This window comes from Eptesicus fuscus, chromosome 12 (assembly GCF_027574615.1).
Source record: "Eptesicus fuscus isolate TK198812 chromosome 12, DD_ASM_mEF_20220401, whole genome shotgun sequence".
Classification (NCBI taxonomy): domain Eukaryota; kingdom Metazoa; phylum Chordata; class Mammalia; order Chiroptera; family Vespertilionidae; genus Eptesicus; species Eptesicus fuscus.
The window spans coordinates 11,218,767-11,237,703 of NC_072484.1; the positions used below are offsets into that span (position 1 = coordinate 11,218,767).

At 44.8% G+C, this 18,937-nt stretch overlaps 1 protein-coding gene across 1 annotated transcript in view; it reads left to right on the plus strand.

Annotated features, from left to right (window-relative positions):
• Positions 1 to 17,684, plus strand: part of ZNFX1 (zinc finger NFX1-type containing 1) — a 31,882-nt gene extending 14,198 nt beyond the window's left edge. Inside the window, exons 5-15 of the mRNA XM_054724551.1 lie at positions 274 to 405; positions 2,186 to 2,334; positions 3,029 to 3,178; positions 4,588 to 4,702; positions 7,547 to 7,800; positions 9,248 to 9,387; positions 10,902 to 11,056; positions 11,441 to 11,586; positions 13,027 to 13,137; positions 13,475 to 13,570; positions 14,207 to 17,684. Coding sequence (XP_054580526.1) covers positions 274 to 405; positions 2,186 to 2,334; positions 3,029 to 3,178; positions 4,588 to 4,702; positions 7,547 to 7,800; positions 9,248 to 9,387; positions 10,902 to 11,056; positions 11,441 to 11,586; positions 13,027 to 13,137; positions 13,475 to 13,570; positions 14,207 to 16,648 — 3,890 coding nt within the window. The 3' untranslated portion in view covers positions 16,649 to 17,684. The remainder of the gene's footprint in view (positions 1 to 273; positions 406 to 2,185; positions 2,335 to 3,028; positions 3,179 to 4,587; positions 4,703 to 7,546; positions 7,801 to 9,247; positions 9,388 to 10,901; positions 11,057 to 11,440; positions 11,587 to 13,026; positions 13,138 to 13,474; positions 13,571 to 14,206) is intronic.
• The last annotated feature ends 1,253 nt before the right edge of the window (positions 17,685 to 18,937 follow it).

Consider the following 18,937-nt stretch of genomic DNA (forward strand, 5'->3'; position numbering starts at 1 on the left):
AGAAAGGGGGGAGGCTGAAAAATAACTATATTCATATTTGTTTATATATGCATTGAAACTGGTCACATTGGTTGCTTTTAGGAGGAAGTGGGTAGCTGGGGGACTGAAGAGTGAGAGGGCTTTTTATAATATGCTCATTTGTGCTTCTTGGAGTTTAAGCCATCTCGGTGTATTACCTTAAATAAAATAATAATATTAACAATTTTTAAAAATTAACTACTACTTTTAGTAAGTCTCCAAGTTTTCTAATTTTCCTTTTTTCTTATTTTCTAGGCAAAACCTATGTGGGTCTAAAAATTGTTCAGGCCCTTCTTACCAATGAGACTGTTTGGCAAATTAGCCTCCAGAAGTTCCCCATCTTGGTTGTGTGTTATACTAATCATGCTTTGGATCAGTTTTTGGAAGGTAATGTCTATGCAAAATTGGTCTCTATCAAAACATTTATCATTGAACCATTAGCAACTTCAGTAACTTTCTATTACTCTTTGAATAAAGTCCACAGTACTAACCATTACCTGTAAGGCTGTGTCATCTGCTCCAGCCTGACTCTGAATCTCATCTCCTACCTCTTCCCATTGTCTTCAATGCCTTGAATTCCTCAGCTTCTTCCTCGGTCCATTTTGTTCCCCTTGCTTAGAATGCATTTTTTCTCTTTACCTCTCTCTCCATCTTGACCCCATCCAGCCTAGCTGGCTCAAACTCTTATTCATTCTTCAGGTTTCACCTTAAATCTCTCTTCAGGTGCACTTTAATATTGCCCCAAGCCAAGGTTAAGTCTCCTTTTGTATTTTTTCTTCAGAGATTTAGCACATACCTAACCATTTATTTTTATGTGGGTCTACCCTAGACCAGTAGTCGGCAAACTCATTAGTCAACAGAGCCAAATATCAACAGTACAACTATTGAAATTTCTTTTGGGAGCCAAATTTTTTAAACTTAAACTTCTTCTAACGCCACGTCTTCAAAATAGACTCGCCCAGGCCATGGTATTTTGTGGAAGAGCCACACTCAAGGGGCCAAAGAGGCGCATGTGGCTCACGAGCCACAGTTTGCCGATCACGGCCCTAGACTATAAACATCATGAGGGCTGGTCCTGTTTCTTGCTATATTCACAGATCCTGGCACATTCTAGGCATTGAAAAAATACTAACTGCATTAATGAATGAATGAGTATGTTTTTCCTTTTGTTTAGAATATTTTTTTCTGAATTCTCCTGTATCTTCCGTTCACCTAGATTAAATCTTCCTTATTCATTTTTTTTTTTATTTTTATTTCAGAGAGGAAGGGAGAGGGGAGAGAGAGAGAAACATCAATGATGAGAGAGAGTCATTGATCGGCTGCCTCCTGCACGCCCCAGACTGGGGATTGAGTCCGCAACCCAGGCATGTGCCCTGACCAGGAATCCAACTGTGACCTCCTGGTTCATAGGTCAATGTTCAACCAGTGAGCCACACCAGCCGGGTAAATCTTCCTTATTCTTGGATTCTCAGTTTAAATATTAGATCCTCAAGAATTAGATTCCTACCTCATCCAAACTAGGTAAGGTCCCCTGTTACATATGTATACATCATGTATTTATAGTAATTACCATATTTTCACTATAGTGATAAATTGTTTAATGTGTATATTGTCTCCCAGACTGTGAGACATGATAACAAATTGGAAATGGAATCTGTGTTTTCACGGCTATATATATCTTCAGAACCTAGCATATGTCTGGCGCATAGTAAGCAAGCAGTAAATATATAGAGAGTGAATTATAGAGAACATTTACTAAGAGCTTACTTTATGCCAGTCCCTAAATAGGAGCTATAAAGATATTCTCTAGTTTATACAGACTAGCCTTATAAGGAAAGTATTACTGTTTTTAAATCACAGATGAAGAAACTGAGGCTCAAGTTAAGTAATTTGCCCCAGGTTACATAGCAATAAGTTGTGGAGCCAATAAGTTGAGTTCTCAATTGTCTGATTCTAAAGCCTGTGCTCTTACGCACCACACTGTACTGCTGTGCAGGTCATATCATCTCTGGGGCCTTCTTGCTCATTAATGGGGTAGATTTCCTGTAAGCACCAGTTTGTTCCCTAATAGACCAGCTGACACAAGACCCCAAACACATACCGTTCTCATCGGAGAGAATCCAGCATAACTTCTCTCAATTCTACTGTGCTTCACCTTTCTTCACAGGTATCTACAAGTGTCAAAAGCCCAGCATCGTGCGGGTAGGTGGAAGGAGCAGCAGTGAGCTCTTGAAGCAATTTACGCTGAGGGAACTGAGGAACAAGCGGGAATTCCGCCGAAATCTCCCCATGCACCTTCGGAGGGCCTACATGAGTGTAAGTCCCAGCTGTGGATATTGGAGGTAGCTCAAAGGGGAACTAAACAAGATAGCATTGACTTTCTGGGTAGACGGTCCAAGGCAGATAGAAGCTCCACAAAGCTATGAAGGACCCAGGTTTATTCCAGCATTAAATTCTGCTTATCTTGTGGTGTGACCTTTGCCCTTATAATCCGAGGTGCAGAAAGGGCAAAAAAGGGAATGCTGCCCCCTCCCAACTCCTGCCAGGACCTCAGGCTGATTCCCCCAAACTACCCACAGCACTTCTACTTATAGCCTACTAACCATCTTCTAGCTGGTCAGCCATGTGCCCAACTAAAACTCTGAGTTTTTACTGAGGGAAAAAGAGAGAAGTCTCTATCACAGTATCCTTGGCCTATATTTCTAATGTATTTGTTGCCTTATTGATTGGTAGGAGTCTTTTAGACCGGCGGTCACCAACCTTTCGGACCTCACAGACCACCAGTGGTCCGCGGACCACCGGTTGGTGACGGCTGTTTTAGACAATTTAGATATTAAACCTTTTGTTTTAAGACCACAGTAATGTGCTTTGGAAAATTGGTTTGTTGACTGATCTATTTATTTATTCTCCCTTCTTGCTGTTCCTGTCTTAGCCTTGTTTTTCCTCAAGACAGGGACTGAGGTTGGGGGATGATACTTCCTTTTCATTTCTTTACCACTGTTCTTGGCAGATCATGACACAAATGAAGGAGTCAGAACAAGAGCTGCATATAGGGGCCCGGACTCTGGAGTGCACCATGCGTGGCGTAGTACGGGAACAGTACCTGGAGAAGTACATTTCCTTCCAGCACTGGAAAAGCCTGATAAGTGGACCAGTACAGGTAGGGGTCATCTTGGGGAGTACAAGCATCTGTCTTGACTCGGTACTTGGAAGGAGCCTTCAGCAGAAGCAGTAGTCCAAAAGCATTAGCTGTTTGGTAATCTGATGCTGCCATGTTAGAAGTTTCGTTTCATGAGGAAAGACAGCTGAGTATACTAGTCAAGAACAAGACTGTGGAGCTAGCGTTCTGGGTTGGAACCCTGGTTTTGCTCTGAGCAAGTTACTTGATTTTTCTGTGCCTGTTTCCTCATTTATAAAGTGGGGATAATAATATCAAATTGAACCATATGAAATTGCCATTTTGTATATTTGACTTGCAAAAGTGGAGTTTCTTACAGGATTTTTATTTGGATAAACAAGTTAATACTTATAAAACTCTTAATGAGTGTGCTATAAATGCTTGTTAAATGAAATATCATAACAAGACAACCTAGCATGCACAGAGAGCCTGGGGTCAACAGACTTAAGTCACACAGACTGATTATATGAGTTGGTCTCAGACAAGGATAATAATAATGCCTGCCTTCAAAAAATATTATGAGAAGTAACTAACACAATCTCTGTAAAGTGACTGGCCAGGAGTCTAGTGAAATGGCACGTCTATTAATGGGTTGGTGAATTTCAGGGTTACGAACCCAAAAGCCTAAAAGGGTCCATTAGGTATTAAAAATGACTGAAGCAGGTTAGATGTGAGACATTGGTAAATAGAGAGGACTATGGCAAACTGGAAAATGGGCAGCAGCAACCCATTGCCAGCTCATTTGTTGCCATTTAGGAATGCAGCCTCGTTGCTGCCATAGCTCCTGATTTTGTCAAGAGAGGCAGGATTTTTTTTTTTTTTAATCATATATGAGGGTTTATTCCAGTATTGCTGGCAGTATGGGAAAACAGCAGGTCACCCACAAAAATCTGCTCTGCAGCCCCCCATAAGTCAGCTGCTTATATAGGGTAGGTCAGGGATTACATGGGGAAATAGGGGTTATAGGAATGGGGAAGTAGGCAATGTGGGGTGGGACTCCATTGTTTGGGCAACAAGGTTGTTAATCTTTCCATGATAATAGGCAGTTCTTCAGTGAGAATGGACCAAATTCCAAAGTTGACTTCCAGGTCCAAGGTTGACTCCCAGGTCCTGGGGACATACAACTCCCTGCCAGGTCAGAATGTCCTTTTTTTTTGCCACAGCATGGATGGACCTGGAGAGTATTATGCTAAGTGAAATAAGCCATTCTAGAGACAGGAAATTCTTATTTTCAAAATTCTATGCAAATGATATTAAATGATACAGTTGCCCACAGTTGCCAATTTGCAGCCTCTGAATTTTAAGGAAATTACTTTTGATCCATCAAGGAGAACTTTCCTTCAAACTGGTTGTCATAGAATACTCATGAGTGATCATTCTTCCTTCCTTAGGATAGTGAATGGGTTTGCTTCCAAGGCGGGAAGCATTCCATGATGCTGGAGTGGCTGGGTCTGGGTGTCGTTTCTTTCACCCAAAGTGTTGCTCCAGCGGGACCTGAAAATATAGGTAAGAAGTGCATGTCTACCTAGAATCACATTGTAAGGTGGAATATGGTAAAGACCAGGAGAGCAGAACTTAAAAATAACACCTAGGATACGTAAAGAGCATTAATCAGAAAAGAGAAATACTAGCTTAGTAGGAAAATAGATAAAACACTTTTAACAGACACATCACAAAAATATGAAATCCTTGATAATTCTCAGGGGGAAAGGGGTGTCTGTGTGGGGGGTACGGGAAGAGACTGGACAAAAATCATACACCTATGGATAAGGACAACGGGGGGGAGGTAAGGGCAGAGGGTGGGTGGGAACCGGGTGGCGGGGAGGTATGGGGGGAAAAAAGGAGAAACAATTGTAATAATCTGAACAATAAAGATTTATTTAAAAAAAATATATATATATATATGAAATCCTAATAGTAAACATATGAGAGTTGCTCATTAGAAACTAGAGAAATTAAAACCACAATGAAGTACTATTATGCCACCAGATTGGCAAAAATTTTAAAGTTGTATATAACCCCACATTGATAAGAATGTGAAGCAGTGGGAGCTCTGCTACACTGCTAGTGCGGATAGTAGTCAGCGCACCACTTTATGGTAATGGAAAAACAAAGAACTCAAGTGTCTATCCACATTGATACAGTGGATGCTGCTGATCAATTATAGTCTGTTCAGATAGTGAAATACTATACAACAGTGAAAAGGAATTAGAGAATATATGGCAACATATGAATCTCAACATGCTGAATGAAAAAGGCAAAGGAAAAGATACAATATGATTTCAGTTAGATAGTGCTCAAAAAAGTCAAGACTAAACAATATGTTATCCTATCTAATAAAGAGGGAATATGCTAATTCACCATCACTCCATCACAAAGATGGCTGCACCCACAGCTGAGGTCAAGTTCCCATAAGGAGTCTTAATAAGCAATCAGCAGGGACCTGAGGCTATGCCCTCCCCCACCTCTGTGAGGCTTGACAGGGGACCTCAGGCCGCGCCCCCCACCCAGCAGGGCTTGACAGGGGACCTCAAGCCGAGCCCCCTGCCCCGGCGCCAGGCCAGGGGACCTCAGGCCATGCCCCCCGCCTGGCGGGGCTTGACAGGGGACCTCAAGGTGCACTTTCTGTCCTGGTGCTGGGCTAGGGGACCTCAGGCTGCTCCCCCTGCCCCAGCGCCAGGCCGGGGGACCTCAGGCCACCCCCACCACCACAAAATGAGGACTTCAGGCCGTGCCCCCCACCCTGGCACCAAGCAGGGGGACCTCAGGCCGCACCCCCACCCGGCTGGGCTTGACGGGGGACCTCAGGCCGCACCCCCCTGCCTGGCTGGGCTTGACGGGGGACCTCAGGCCATGCCCCCCACCCAGCGGGGCTTGCAAGGTGCACCCCCAGTGCTGGGTTGGGGAAACTCAGGCCACGCCCCCCGCCCAGCAGGGCTTGATGGGGGACCTGAGGCTGCGCCCCCCTCCCGGTGCTGGGCCGGGGGACCTGAGGCTGTACCCCCCTGCCTGGCAGGGCTTGATGGAGGACCTCAAGCCATGCCACCCACCTAGTGGGGCTTAACGGGGGACCTCAAGGCATGCCCCTTGCCCTGGTATGGGCTGGGGGACCTCAGGCCATGTCCCCCGTTCTGGCACCGGGCTGGGGGACCTGAGGCTATGCCCCCTGCCCAGCGGGGCTTGACAAGGGTGGGACTGGCCAGGTCTGGATCTAGCCCAATGTGGGGCGGGGGGGAGGGGGCAGCCAGGTCTGGGTCTCACGCGATTTTGAGGTGCATGTGGGTGGGCGGGGACTTGACTCTGGGTCCCGTTGTGCGCCCCAGACTCTGACAGGAGGAAGGTTTTCATATACATTTTACTAATTTTCTTTCATCTCTGGCACTTCTATTATAGAGAAAGGGCAAATAGCAATATTAAATTATTTCCTCTAATTAATCCCCTTTTAATGTGCACGAATTTTGTGCACTGGGCCACTAGTAGAGGTGTATATATACATTATATGGGGTGGAGCAAAAGTATGTTTACATTTGTGAGTACACAAAACACAGAGTTTATTCCTGTATTAAATTATTAATTATTGTATTACTGTCTATATGAACAACTGTAAACCCACCTTTGCCCTTCCCTGTATGAGGCAAAGATTTTTCTTCTTGTTAGCCCTCACCTGAGGATATGTTTTCCATTGCTTGTCAGAGAGAGTAGAAGGGATGTAGGGAGGGGGACAGAGAGAGAGAGAAACATTGATATGGTTGCCTCCTGCACGTGTGCCTCACTGAGGGGTGGGGAGCAAACCCACAATCCAGGTATGTGCCCTTGACTGGGAATCGAACCTGTGACCCTTTGGTGTGCAAGTTGATGCTCTAACCACTGAACAAAACCAGCTATTGTTTAATTTCTCTAAAAAGGTATCGTTTAAAGGGGAAAATGAGTATTATAAAATTGTAACAGCCCTGGCTGGTTTGGCTCAGTGGATAGAGCGTCGGCTTGCAGACTGAAGGGTCCTGGTTCAATTCTGGTCAAGGGCACATACCTGGGTTGCGGGATCATTCCCCACTAGGGGGCGTGCAGGAGGCAGCTGATCAAGGATTCTCTCTCATCATTGGTTTCTATCTCCCTCTCCCTTCCTCTCTGAAATCAATAAAAATATATTTTTAAAAAATTGTAACAAAAAAATATGTAAGGAAACCTAAGTCTTCATCTCCTCTCATTCCTCCCAGTGTCCCTCCCTAGAGGTAACCACTTAAATTTCTTTGAGAATGTCTTCATCCATCTAAGCTCTTGTCGCTGCCCTCTTTCATCCTTTGGCTTCAAGAGGTCTTCATCCTTGTCCTGCCTGTTTTTCTCTCTTAGCCCAGGCAGAAGGAGATGAGGAGGAGGAGGAAGAAGGAGAAGAGGAGGGTTCTCTGATTGAGATCGCAGAGGAGGCTGACCTGATTCAAGCAGACCGGGTGATTGAGGAGGAAGAGGTGGTGAGACCCCGGCGGCGGAAGAAGGAAGAGAATGGGGCAGTCCAGGAATTGGCTAAATTGCTTCTGGCCACGAGGATAGAAAACAGTGGCCCTGGATCAGCAGCTGGGCAGGAGCAAGCCGCAGGAGAATGGGAGGTAAACTCACTTCCCTTAAAGTCCTAACAATGGGAAATGGGAGTTCAGTTATTACTGCCTGGCAGGTGGGGGTTAGACTCTGCTGAAATAGGCCCGAGAACATCTGCTCTGATCAGAAAGGCAGCCCCTTTTTTTCACCCACTTTTATTACAGTGTATTCATCTCATCATCACAATTAGCTGAATTTACCCCTTTTATAACCACACCCTAGTAAGTCTAATTCCCAAGAATATAAAGATTTTGGCCCTTCAGAGGGGTCCTGGCAAGAAATACCAACTTACATAGGAAGCAGGTAGTCAAGTGCTTCCCTTGAACTTTCAGAAAAATGCAGCACTTATGAGTCAGATCAAATATGTATGGTCTTAGTGCTCGAAGCTTCCATGGGTGTTATCTTCTACAAACTAGAAACTACAAACAAGTCTGAACATGCATTAAGATTTTAGAGGACTTAAGTAAAATGGAATGAAACAAGCCATACAGGGATAGAATACTTCACCCTGGAATTTGATATTTCTCTTAAAGCCAGAATAGTGTGAATACTCAGAAGCCCACATATGGACTTTCCCTCTGCTCCTTCCTTTGGTAGAACCCAGTGGTCCTCAAAATTTACCATGCATTACTATGATAATAGAGGACTGGATATTCAAAATAACATTTTCTGAAACCCACTGTTGATTTAAAGGACTTTCAAGGGTAACTTTGGATGGAATTTTCATTGGTCTGATGGCTTTGAACCTGATTGCTTAGTTCAGTTCAACATCACTATATATGATGGGTGGGGTCATCATCCTAATAGTTTGAAATGTGGATTGGGCATCTCTCTGCCATGTGGCCTCAGGAGTTTGTTTGGTTTTGAAGTGGGACAAGGTCCATAATATTGTGACATTTGTTTTGCATGCAAGAGTCACATCCATGGGAGAGCACTTTCTCCTAAATGGTGCCTTTAACCCACTTCTTAAAGGCACTATTATGATATGTACAGGAGGTTCTGTAAGTATTTAACAAGAAAGACTCATCTCCACTACTTTCATGACACAAGTTTTAGGGATGAGAAACAGACTGGTCAAAAAATGATCAGTGAAACTGGTGCCAGCACTATTTTAAGTGCTTTCCATGTATTACTCCTTTAGTCAATCCAACAACCCTGTGACGAGGTACTATTCTATTTCCATTTTATAGAAGCAAAGCTGAGGCTCAGAGGTTCGGTAACTTACTTTAAGTTCAGCAACTAATAAGAGGTAGATGGGGCTTTGAATCCAGATACACAGGTCCCAGAGTCCTCATTTAGCCACTCTGCAATGGAATATCTGTTGAGAGAGTGAGACACTTAAAGAAGTTAATCAGAGGTGGCAGCCTCTTTTTTTCATGTGCTGTGACCCACACCTATGGCGTGGAACAGGGCCACCTCTGCTGAGATGGTGACTCTGGCTGGTATTGATGTCTACAGACCCAGCGTAGCCAGAAAAAGAAAATGAAGAAGAAAATGAAATATGAGCTTCGCAAACTGAACACCATGACTGAGGCTGAGGCCAATGAAATCCAGGATGTTTGGCAGCTGGACCTGAATTCTCGCTGGCAGCTTTATAGGTACTGTGCCCAACTCACCTCCCCCAGCCAGCCCATGTAACTTCCCCAGGAAATTCCTTTTCTTTCCTAGAATATAACGCCCCCAGACCTTCAACAGTGTTAACTAATGATAGATTGAGCCACCCCACTGAGCCGAATGCTGGAGATGCAGTGATGAGACAGAAGACACTTGGCTCTATCTCCTCATGCAGTTTAGAGTCTATCCAAGGATACAAATTAGTTAATCCCACAAGTAAAAAGTTACAAATGGGCATTAAACACTTAAGAAAGAAAAGAGCTAGGGCTGCTAATAATATTATGTGAGATCTGGGCTGGTCTTACGTTTTCAGGAAAATTACATTGGAGGCAAGACCTGAAAGAGGAGTAGGTATAAGGCCAATAGGGAAGTGGGAACAGATGAAATTTTGGGGACCTCATGGATAAAGGTCTTGAGAAGGGAGGGAACATCTGTTTGAGAAATTGAAAAAGACAGCCAGCATGGCTGTGGCTTAGAGAAAGAAATGGAAAGTCAAGTCAAAGAGGTGGGCAGAGGCCTGACAACGTATGCCTCATAGGACTAAGGTGAGGAGCAAGACTTTTATCTGAAGAGTACCAAAAATCCATTGGAGGATTTTTTTTCTATTTCTTTTTTTAATATATTTTATTAATTTTTTACAGAGAGGAAGGGAGAGGGATAGAGAGTTAGAAACCTTGATGAGAGAGAAACATCAATCAGCTGCCTCCTGCACACCCCCTACTAGGGATGTGCCCGCAACCAAGGTACATGCCCTTGATCGGAATCAAACCTGGGACCCTTCAGTCCGAAGGCCGATGCTTTATCCACTGAGCCAAACCAGTTAGAGCGATTTTTTTATTTTTTAGTTAACCCTCACTCGATATTTTTCCATTGTTTTGTGTGTGTGTGTTTTGTTTTGTTTTTAGAGATAGTGGAAGGAAGAGGAGAAAAACATCAGTGTGAGAGAGACACATCAATTGGTTGCCTCCCGCTTGTACCCCAACCAGGGCCAGGGATGAGCCTGCAGCCGAGGCACATGCCCTTGACAGGGGCCGAACCCAGGATCCTTCCTGCTATATCCACTGAGCCAAACTGGCTAGGGCCCCATTGGAAGATTTTACAGCAGAGTAGTGACATGATCTGTTTAACTTGTAAAAGAAGACTGGAGAATTGGGGAGGGAGAAGACTCAGCTAGGAATGGAGTAGGAAGAATTTGGAGAAATAATTATTGAAACTTTTGAAGTCCCTCACTCTGTTCCCAATATTTAACCTCTGTTCTTTATCCCACCTCCTTCTTTAGTTCCTGACTACTTAAGTACACATCTCTACACATATTTTTGTTGGGCATTTTAGACGCTTGGATCCATGCACATCTGGGTCTCTCCTTTCTCTCTGTGGTCTGCCTGTAAGCTCCTCAGTGGTCTAGGTTCCACTTCAAACCCAGGACACACTAAAGGGCGTTATTCCACCTTCTCAAAGCGTATGCAGCTCCCTCCACCTAGTTCTTCACATTCTTCAGGCTGTGGCTACAGAAGTATCAGGCTGACACCCGCCGAAAGATCCTCAACTTTGAGCACCACTACCGCACATCAGCAGAGAGAATGGCTGAGCTGAGACTCCAGGAAGACCTGCACATTCTGAAAGATGCCCAGGTCATAGGAATGACAACCACAGGTAAGAGAAATTGAGGAAATTTACCTGCTTCAGCCATTCCCTCCTGGTGCCAAGCTCCTATCAGATTATCTATGGCAGATAAAGGAAGCTTCTCTAGTAGATTAGGGAAAATACCATAAAAAGCTATTGAAAGCAAGCAAGCTGCATTTAAGGAATTGTGGGTGAAATTCACCTACTTGCTCCTCTTGCATTTAGAATCCCAACAATGACCAACATGGGTATAATGCTCTGGTGACCATCCAGCAGCACTTGTTCTCTCATACAGTAGTCACCACAGCCCTGGATGAATGTGAGGGCTCAGTTGTCATGGACCCAGAAACCCAGTGTGGCCTGGTGGGTCCAGTACATCATCTCAGAGGAGCCTCTTTTTTCTCTTGACCTGAGGTGCTGCCAAATATCGCCAGATTCTGCAGAAGGTAGAGCCTCGGATTGTCATTGTGGAAGAGGCTGCTGAAGTCCTTGAGGCCCACACCATTGCCACATTGAGCAAAGCTTGCCAGCACCTCATTCTGATTGGGGACCACCAGCAGGTAGGGCAGTGGAATCCATCAGGAAGACACTACTTCACCAGGTCTCAAGCCTCTTAATGGCTTTCTGTGATTCTTCTTCCCCTTACTTCTTATGTTCAATCTAAGAGTAGGTACTGTTAGATTTGTGGTATATTCTAGAGAAAGCACCCCATCCATTTCATCTATTCCCTCTGCTCTTTATCCATCATGGCTTTTTTTTTTTTTTTTTTTTTTACTGATTTCAGAGAGGAAGGAAGAGGGAGAGAGAGAAATAGAAACATCAGTGATGAGAAAGAATCATTGATTAGCTGCTTCCTGCATGCCCCACACTGGGGATCGAGCCTGCAACCCAGGCATGTGCCCTTGACCGGAACCAAACCTGGGACCCTTCAGTCCACAGGCTGATGTTCTATCCACTGAGCCAACCGGCGAGGGCTGTCATCATGGCCTTTTAAGTGGACTATTGTAATATCATATTTCCTGTCCCCCTGCTTCCATTTTTGCCACCCTCTAACCCATTGCTGGCGAACCTATGACATGCGTGTCAGCACTGACACTCGTAGCCATTTTTGATGACACGCGGCCGCTGAGGCGGCCGCATGCCAAGGATGAAACATTTGCTGTTCCTGAGGATGAAACATTTGCAAAATAATGTTTTTTCCTCAAAGTGACACACTACCCGAGTTATGCTCAGTTTTTTGGCGAAGTTTGACACACTAAGCTCAAAAAGTTGCCCATCACTGCTCTAACCCATTCTTAAAGCTGCTGTGAATTTTTTTTTTTTTAAGTAAATCAGATCATGTCACTCCCAGCTCAAAACTCTCCTATGGTTTCTCATTACATTTAATATAAAAATCAAGCTTCTTAAAGTGGCCTATAGCCTAACTGGTTTGGCTCAGTGGCTAGAGCGTTGGCCTGCGGACTGAAAGGTCCCAAGTTCGATTCCGGTCAAGGGCATGTACCTTGGTTGTGGGCACATGCCCAGTAGGGGGTGTGCAGGAGGCAGCTGATAGATGTTTCTCTCTCATTGATGTTTCTAAACTCTCTATCCCTCTCCCTTAGTCTCTGTAAAAAATCAATAAAATATATTTTAAAAAAATAAAGTGGCCTACAGTATTCTCAGGGTTCAGCCTGCTTCTCTGAATTCACCTCATACCACCATCTCATTGTGTTCCCACCCCCTATCTGCTCCCTCTCATGGCTTGCTTTTCAAATGACTGGCAACCTCTTCCATTCTGACATCAACTGAAATGTCACTGTTCAGAGAGGCCTAGCTAAAGAACATGTAACCCTGGACACTCTGTCCTTCGTGGCCCTGGTCACTCTATCCTTAGCCTGCCAGCATGTAGAGTAGTGCCTGGCATATAGAAGGCACTTAAAAAGCATTTGATGGATGGGTGGATGGATAGATGGATGAATATGTTTTCAGTAGAGAATTCTCAGCTATGTTTCTTTTTTCAGCTGCGCCCCAGTGCCAATGTGTATGATCTCGCCAAGAATTTTAACCTTGAGGTGTCCCTCTTTGAACGGCTGGTGAAAGTAAACATTCCCTTTGTCCGTCTGAATTCCCAGGTGAGAAGCTGGGCCTCTGTTATTATGAATTGTCTAGGAGAAGGCTCCTGGAAGCCTGCCAACAGCCAGTAAGAACGTTCTCATAAAAATAAAACTGCTTCAGTGATGAAATGACTCTCAAACTAATTTTGTTTTCCATTTTAAAATATCGCAATCGCAAGATTAACCCATGTTGAGTATGTGTTGGGTGAAGGAGCTATTTACATTCTGCTCTTTTCTCCCTATTCTTATTTTCAAATGTTACTTCCCCCGATTTTCCACCAGTATAACCTAGTCTTTAGAAAACCGTGCATTTATTCTCTGCCCATGTCCTAATGATGTACATGTCCTGTTTCAGCACCGCATGCGCCCTGAAATTGCCCGGCTTTTGACACCCCACATTTACCAGGATCTAGAGAACCATCCCTCTGTTCTCAAATATGAGAAGATTAAGGTGAGTCTATCCTACCTAATCTGCTGCTGTCAGTGACCTAGGAGGCTGTATTTTCCTCAGGTTGAATAAGGGCTTTTAGAAGGGAATAGAGCCAGCTTTATAAAAAGCTGGTTTTTAAAAGGAGGAATATTATAGAATTGGAGAATATAGACCTAGGTATGAACCCCAGCTCTGCCAGTTAGTAGCTTTGTAACATTTTAGCAAGTTATATACCAATTCTGAATATTAGGGTCTTCTTTACAGGGAGAATGTCTGCTGCCTCATTACATTATTGGATTGAAGGAGAGAAGATATGTAAAGCAATCAGCATACTAGAGTGCTCATAAATAATCTTTTCTCTCATCTTCATCATCATAGCAGCTGCTTATTCCCTGAACTATAATGGTGGGATTGTGGATGGCCATTATAAATATTAATATCAAATAAGTATCTTGAAAACTAAAATTAGGCATATATCCTTTATCCATTTCACTATTTGTCAATGCCCAAAAAAAACAGAGCACATGGTGACTATAGGCTTAAAGATTGTGGTACCGAGTATACAAAAGGCTTTCAGGGTCAGTAGCCAACGAATGTGAAAATAGAGAAAATTGCCAGGAGAGAACTTTCTAACATGTCACTTTTTCTCCTTTCCAGGGGGTCGCTTCTAACCTTTTCTTTATAGAACACAACTTTCCTGAACAGGAAATCCAAGAAGGCAAAAGCCACCAAAACCAGCACGAGGCTCACTTTGTGGTGGAGCTGTGCAAGTACTTCCTGTGCCAGGAATACCTGCCCTCCCAGATCACCATCCTCACCACCTACACCGGGCAGCTGTTCTGTCTGCGCAAACTCATGCCAGCTAAGACATTTGCTGGTGTCAAGGTACACGTGGTGGACAAATACCAAGGGGAAGAGAATGACATCATTATCCTCTCACTAGTGCGGAGCAACCAGGAAGGCAAAGTAGGTTTTCTCCAGATACCCAACCGCATCTGTGTGGCCTTGTCCCGTGCCAAGAAGGGAATGTACTGTATTGGAAACATGCAGATGCTGGCCAAAGTACCTTTGTGGAGCAAGATCATCCATACCCTTCGAGAGAATAATGAAATAGGCCAAGCACTCCAGCTGTGCTGCCAGAACCACCCTGATACCCACACTTTAGTATCCAAAGCTTCTGACTTCCAAAAAGTTCCAGAAGGAGGCTGTAGTCTCCCCTGTGAGTTCCGACTGGGCTGTGGGCATGTCTGCACCCGTGCCTGCCACCCCTACGACTCTTTGCACAAGGAGTTCCAGTGTATGAAGCCATGCCAGAAGGTTATCTGCCAAGACGGGCATCGATGCCCCCTTGTTTGCTTCCAGGAATGTCAGCCTTGTCAGGTGAAGGTGCCCAAAATCATTCTTCGGTGTGGCCATGAACAAATGGTCCCTTGTTCCATGCCTGAGTCAGAATTTTGCTGCCAAGAGCCTTGCCCCAAAATTCTGAAATGTGGGCACAGATGCAGCCACCCATGTGGTGAATTTTGTGTACAGTTGTGTTCAGAAATGGTCACCGTGAAACTCAAGTGTGGGCACAATCAACAGGTGAAGTGTGGTAATGTAGAAGACCTCAAGTATGGCCTACCAGTCAAGTGCACCACCAAGTGTGGCACCATCTTGGACTGTGGGCATCCTTGCCCTGGCTCCTGCCACAACTGCTTTGAAGGGCGCTTTCATGAGCGCTGCCAGCAGCCCTGCAAGCGACTGCTCATCTGTTCACACAAGTGCCAGGAGCCGTGCATTGGTGAGTGCCCACCCTGCCAGCGGACCTGTCAGAACCGCTGTGTCCACAGCCAGTGCAAGAAGAAATGTGGGGAACTGTGTAGCCCCTGCGTGGAACCCTGTGTTTGGCGCTGCCAACATTACAAGTGCACCAAACTCTGCTGTGAGCCCTGCAATCGACCCCCATGCTATGTGCCTTGCACTAAGCTGCTGGCTTGTGGCCACCCCTGCATTGGTTTGTGTGGAGAGCCGTGTCCTAAGAAGTGCCGTGTCTGCCACCAGGAGGAAGTCACTCAAATTTTCTTTGGCTTTGAGGATGAGCCTGATGCCCGCTTTGTGCAGCTGGAAGACTGCAGCCACATGTTTGAGGTTCAAGCCCTGGATCGCTACATGAATGAGCAGAAGGATGATGAAGTTGCCATCAGATTGAAAGTCTGCCCTATCTGCCAGGTGCCCATACGCAAAAACCTGAGGTATGGAACCAGCATCAAACAGCGGCTGGAAGAGATTGAAATAGTCAAAGAAAAGATCCAGGGCTCTGCAGGGGAAATTGCAACCAGCCGGGAACGACTTCAGGCCCTGCTGGAGAGGAAGAGCCTCCTTCAGCAGCTGCTTCCCGAAGACTTCCTGATGTTGATGGAGAAGCTGGCCCAGAAAAATCTGTCAGTGAAGGACTTGAGCCTTGTTGAGAATTCCATCAGCTTCTATGACCACTTGGCTGGACTGTTGGATTCCCTGAAAAAGGTGCATTCCTCAGAACAAAGAAAAGTGAGGACTCGACTAGAACAGGTCCATGAGTGGCTAGCCAAGAAGCGTTTGAGCTTCACAAGCCAGGAATTGGATGACCTCCAAAGTGAAATCCAGAGGCTCACATACCTGGTGAACCTCCTGGCCCGCTGGAAGATGGCAGAGGGGAAAGTGAGCAGTGCCGTAGCAGAAGAGATCTGGAGTGTCCGCAGGATCCTTGAAGGAACATGTAAGTTCACCAAGGATGATGAACACATTGTGCAGAAAAAAATGGAAGCTCTGAAAGCTACCCTTCCCTGCTCTGGCCTAGGCATCTCAGAGAAAGAGCGTGTACAGATCATCAAAGCCATGGGTTTTCCTCGTGGCCACTGGTTCAAGTGTCCCAATGGCCACATCTATGTGATTGGCGATTGTGGGGGAGCCATGCAGAGGGGCACGTGTCCTGAATGTAAGGAAGTGATTGGGGGCGTAAATCATACTCTGGAAAGGAGTAACCAGCTTGCTTCTGAGATGGATGGAGCCGAGCATCCTGCCTGGTCCGACACGGCCAACAACCTGATGAACTTTGAGGAGATCCAGAGGATGATGTAGGAAGATGGCACACTGCTGCCTTTTGCCCTGGCCACTGTGAGGCTGGGGTTAGCTCCCTTATGAAGGAACTGAAGTTTGTATTTTATTTTCCTTTACTTTTAGCACCTACTTAAGGATCCACTTTTAGGGCTTGCCCACATTTTTTCCTAGATTAACCCCTGCGCTAGAGCAAGCACTTTACCTCCAGAACTGAGAGCAAACTTAACAGATTTCTTTTTCTCTCCTGCAAGTTAGTGGACAGACTCCCTGGAGCATATTTGGGGCTTCCACTAGGGTACATAGTGGCCTCTCTGGCTCCTGACTCGGTCAGATGTTTTTTCTGCAGTGTTCCAGGGGCACAGAGTGTACACTCAGTGAAGCAGACTCTTAAGTGCCAGGCCTTAACTTGCAGACTAAGTTTCATTCTAATAAACAGAAGCTCAGAGTTCTTTATGAACTGCTTATTCTTTCAAGGAGCACAAGAATCCCTCCTGCCCTTCTCAGGCACCCTCACTCCAGGAGTTGGAGGCTTGCGATAAGACAAAGACTTCACTGACTAATGCTGACCCAGTTACATATTCACTGAGTTGGAAAAGTGTGACTACCCACAGCTGGGGGCTTATTCAAGCAGGCCAGGCTAACTAAGGAGGGATCCCTTTCCTGTGACTTGCACTTTGGGATGGTGGAAGTTTCTTTGCCTGTACCAGGAAAAGTTCGGTAGCAGTGCTGGTTCCCCAGGGTCCACAGTGTAACTAAGTTCACATTTGGTACCAGCACCTATCCAAAGTGTAGCCCTTCATACCAACACCTTCTATTGCAGCTTTTGCCTGAGCAGGGTAAGCATGCCAGCAGCTTCTGCAGGCCCCAGACCCATATCAGAAACCAGCCCCCCAGGCTTGCCCTCTGCATACATATTCCCTCAGTCTAGTGTTCCCTAGAACTGACACTTAGGCATCTCAGGTCTTTCTACATCTCTTTCCTATGTATGCATTTCCTTTTTTGTCTTTACTATGCACTTTAGTCTATAAATCTAATTAATAAAAACGATTGCAAGAGATCAGTGGTCTGTTTGTCCTCACCTGTTAGAAGCAGCTCAGGTGGCTGGAGACAGAGAAGATGGGAATAGAGGCACTTTTGTTTATGTGGTTTTGGGTTTTTATGTAGCTGGGAGTCTTTTTTTTTTTTTTTTTTTACTCGTGTCAAAAGTTTTTTCAACCTGTACAAAAGTGTGTGTGTGTGTGTGTGTGTGTGTGAAGTTTCCTTCTCCAGAGTTGAGTTTTGTAAGTCCTCCCAGAGTAATCTATGCATATGCAATATGTAGCCCTTAAGAAAAAAAGTGCAGTTTTGCACTTAAGACTTTTTTTAGCCTAATGATCTAACTTGGGGATCTTTCTAGAAGAAAAGTGAGTCTGAACCACATTTTATCATGCAGGTGTGCCATTATTAATTGAATTAGAACCCTCTGTTGGCAACTGTTAGGTGCAGCCCAAATGAATAGCTCTGAGCACACTCTTTAGTGGTGAGGGTACTACTTAGGTAATATAATTTTTTAGCTGTGTGTGTGTGTGGGGGGGGGGTATCTCTATGTACTCCTTGAAATTGTATGATATAAACTAAATAGTTTTCTCAAGATATGCCCCCTAGCTTTCATCTAATTCTCAAAGGGACCTATGATTCAGAAAAGCATGAGAACCACCATTCTATGGGGTAAAAACTTATTGCAACAAGGAGCAAATTTATCTGGAGACTCCTGTCCCCTTTGAGCTTCCATCTCCCATAGCACTTCCACACCATAGCGAGTAAGAATTTAGGTAAAGCCTGGTTTCAAAAATCTGAATTCCCAACTGTGCAGTGGAAAGTGACTCAATCTCTCCAAGCCTGTTATCTGCAAAATGGGGATAACAGTACCTGCCTCATAGGGGTGTAAAAAATTAAATGAGACCGTGCTCAGTATACAGAATGTCTGGAATAGTTTGTGCTAAATGACAGCTTTTAGTTCAAGGACATCAATAGAAGAGAACTAGTAAGAATTTCCTCCACATCTAACTTCTCTACAGGCACAAAGATGCATTCCAAGTATATGTGGCAGTGCCAAGCTAGTGCACTGGAAGCAGGGTGCTATTGAGGGAAGAGACAGGAATAAAATTTACAATTAGATCGGTTTCTTTCCCCTACCCCCCAAATACTTTCTCCATTTGGTGTGTGTGTGTGTGTGTGTGTGTGTATATATATATATATAAATATATATGTATTTTTTTATTGTCTAAAGTTTTACGTATGTCTCCTTTTTTCCCAATTGACTCCCCCCCC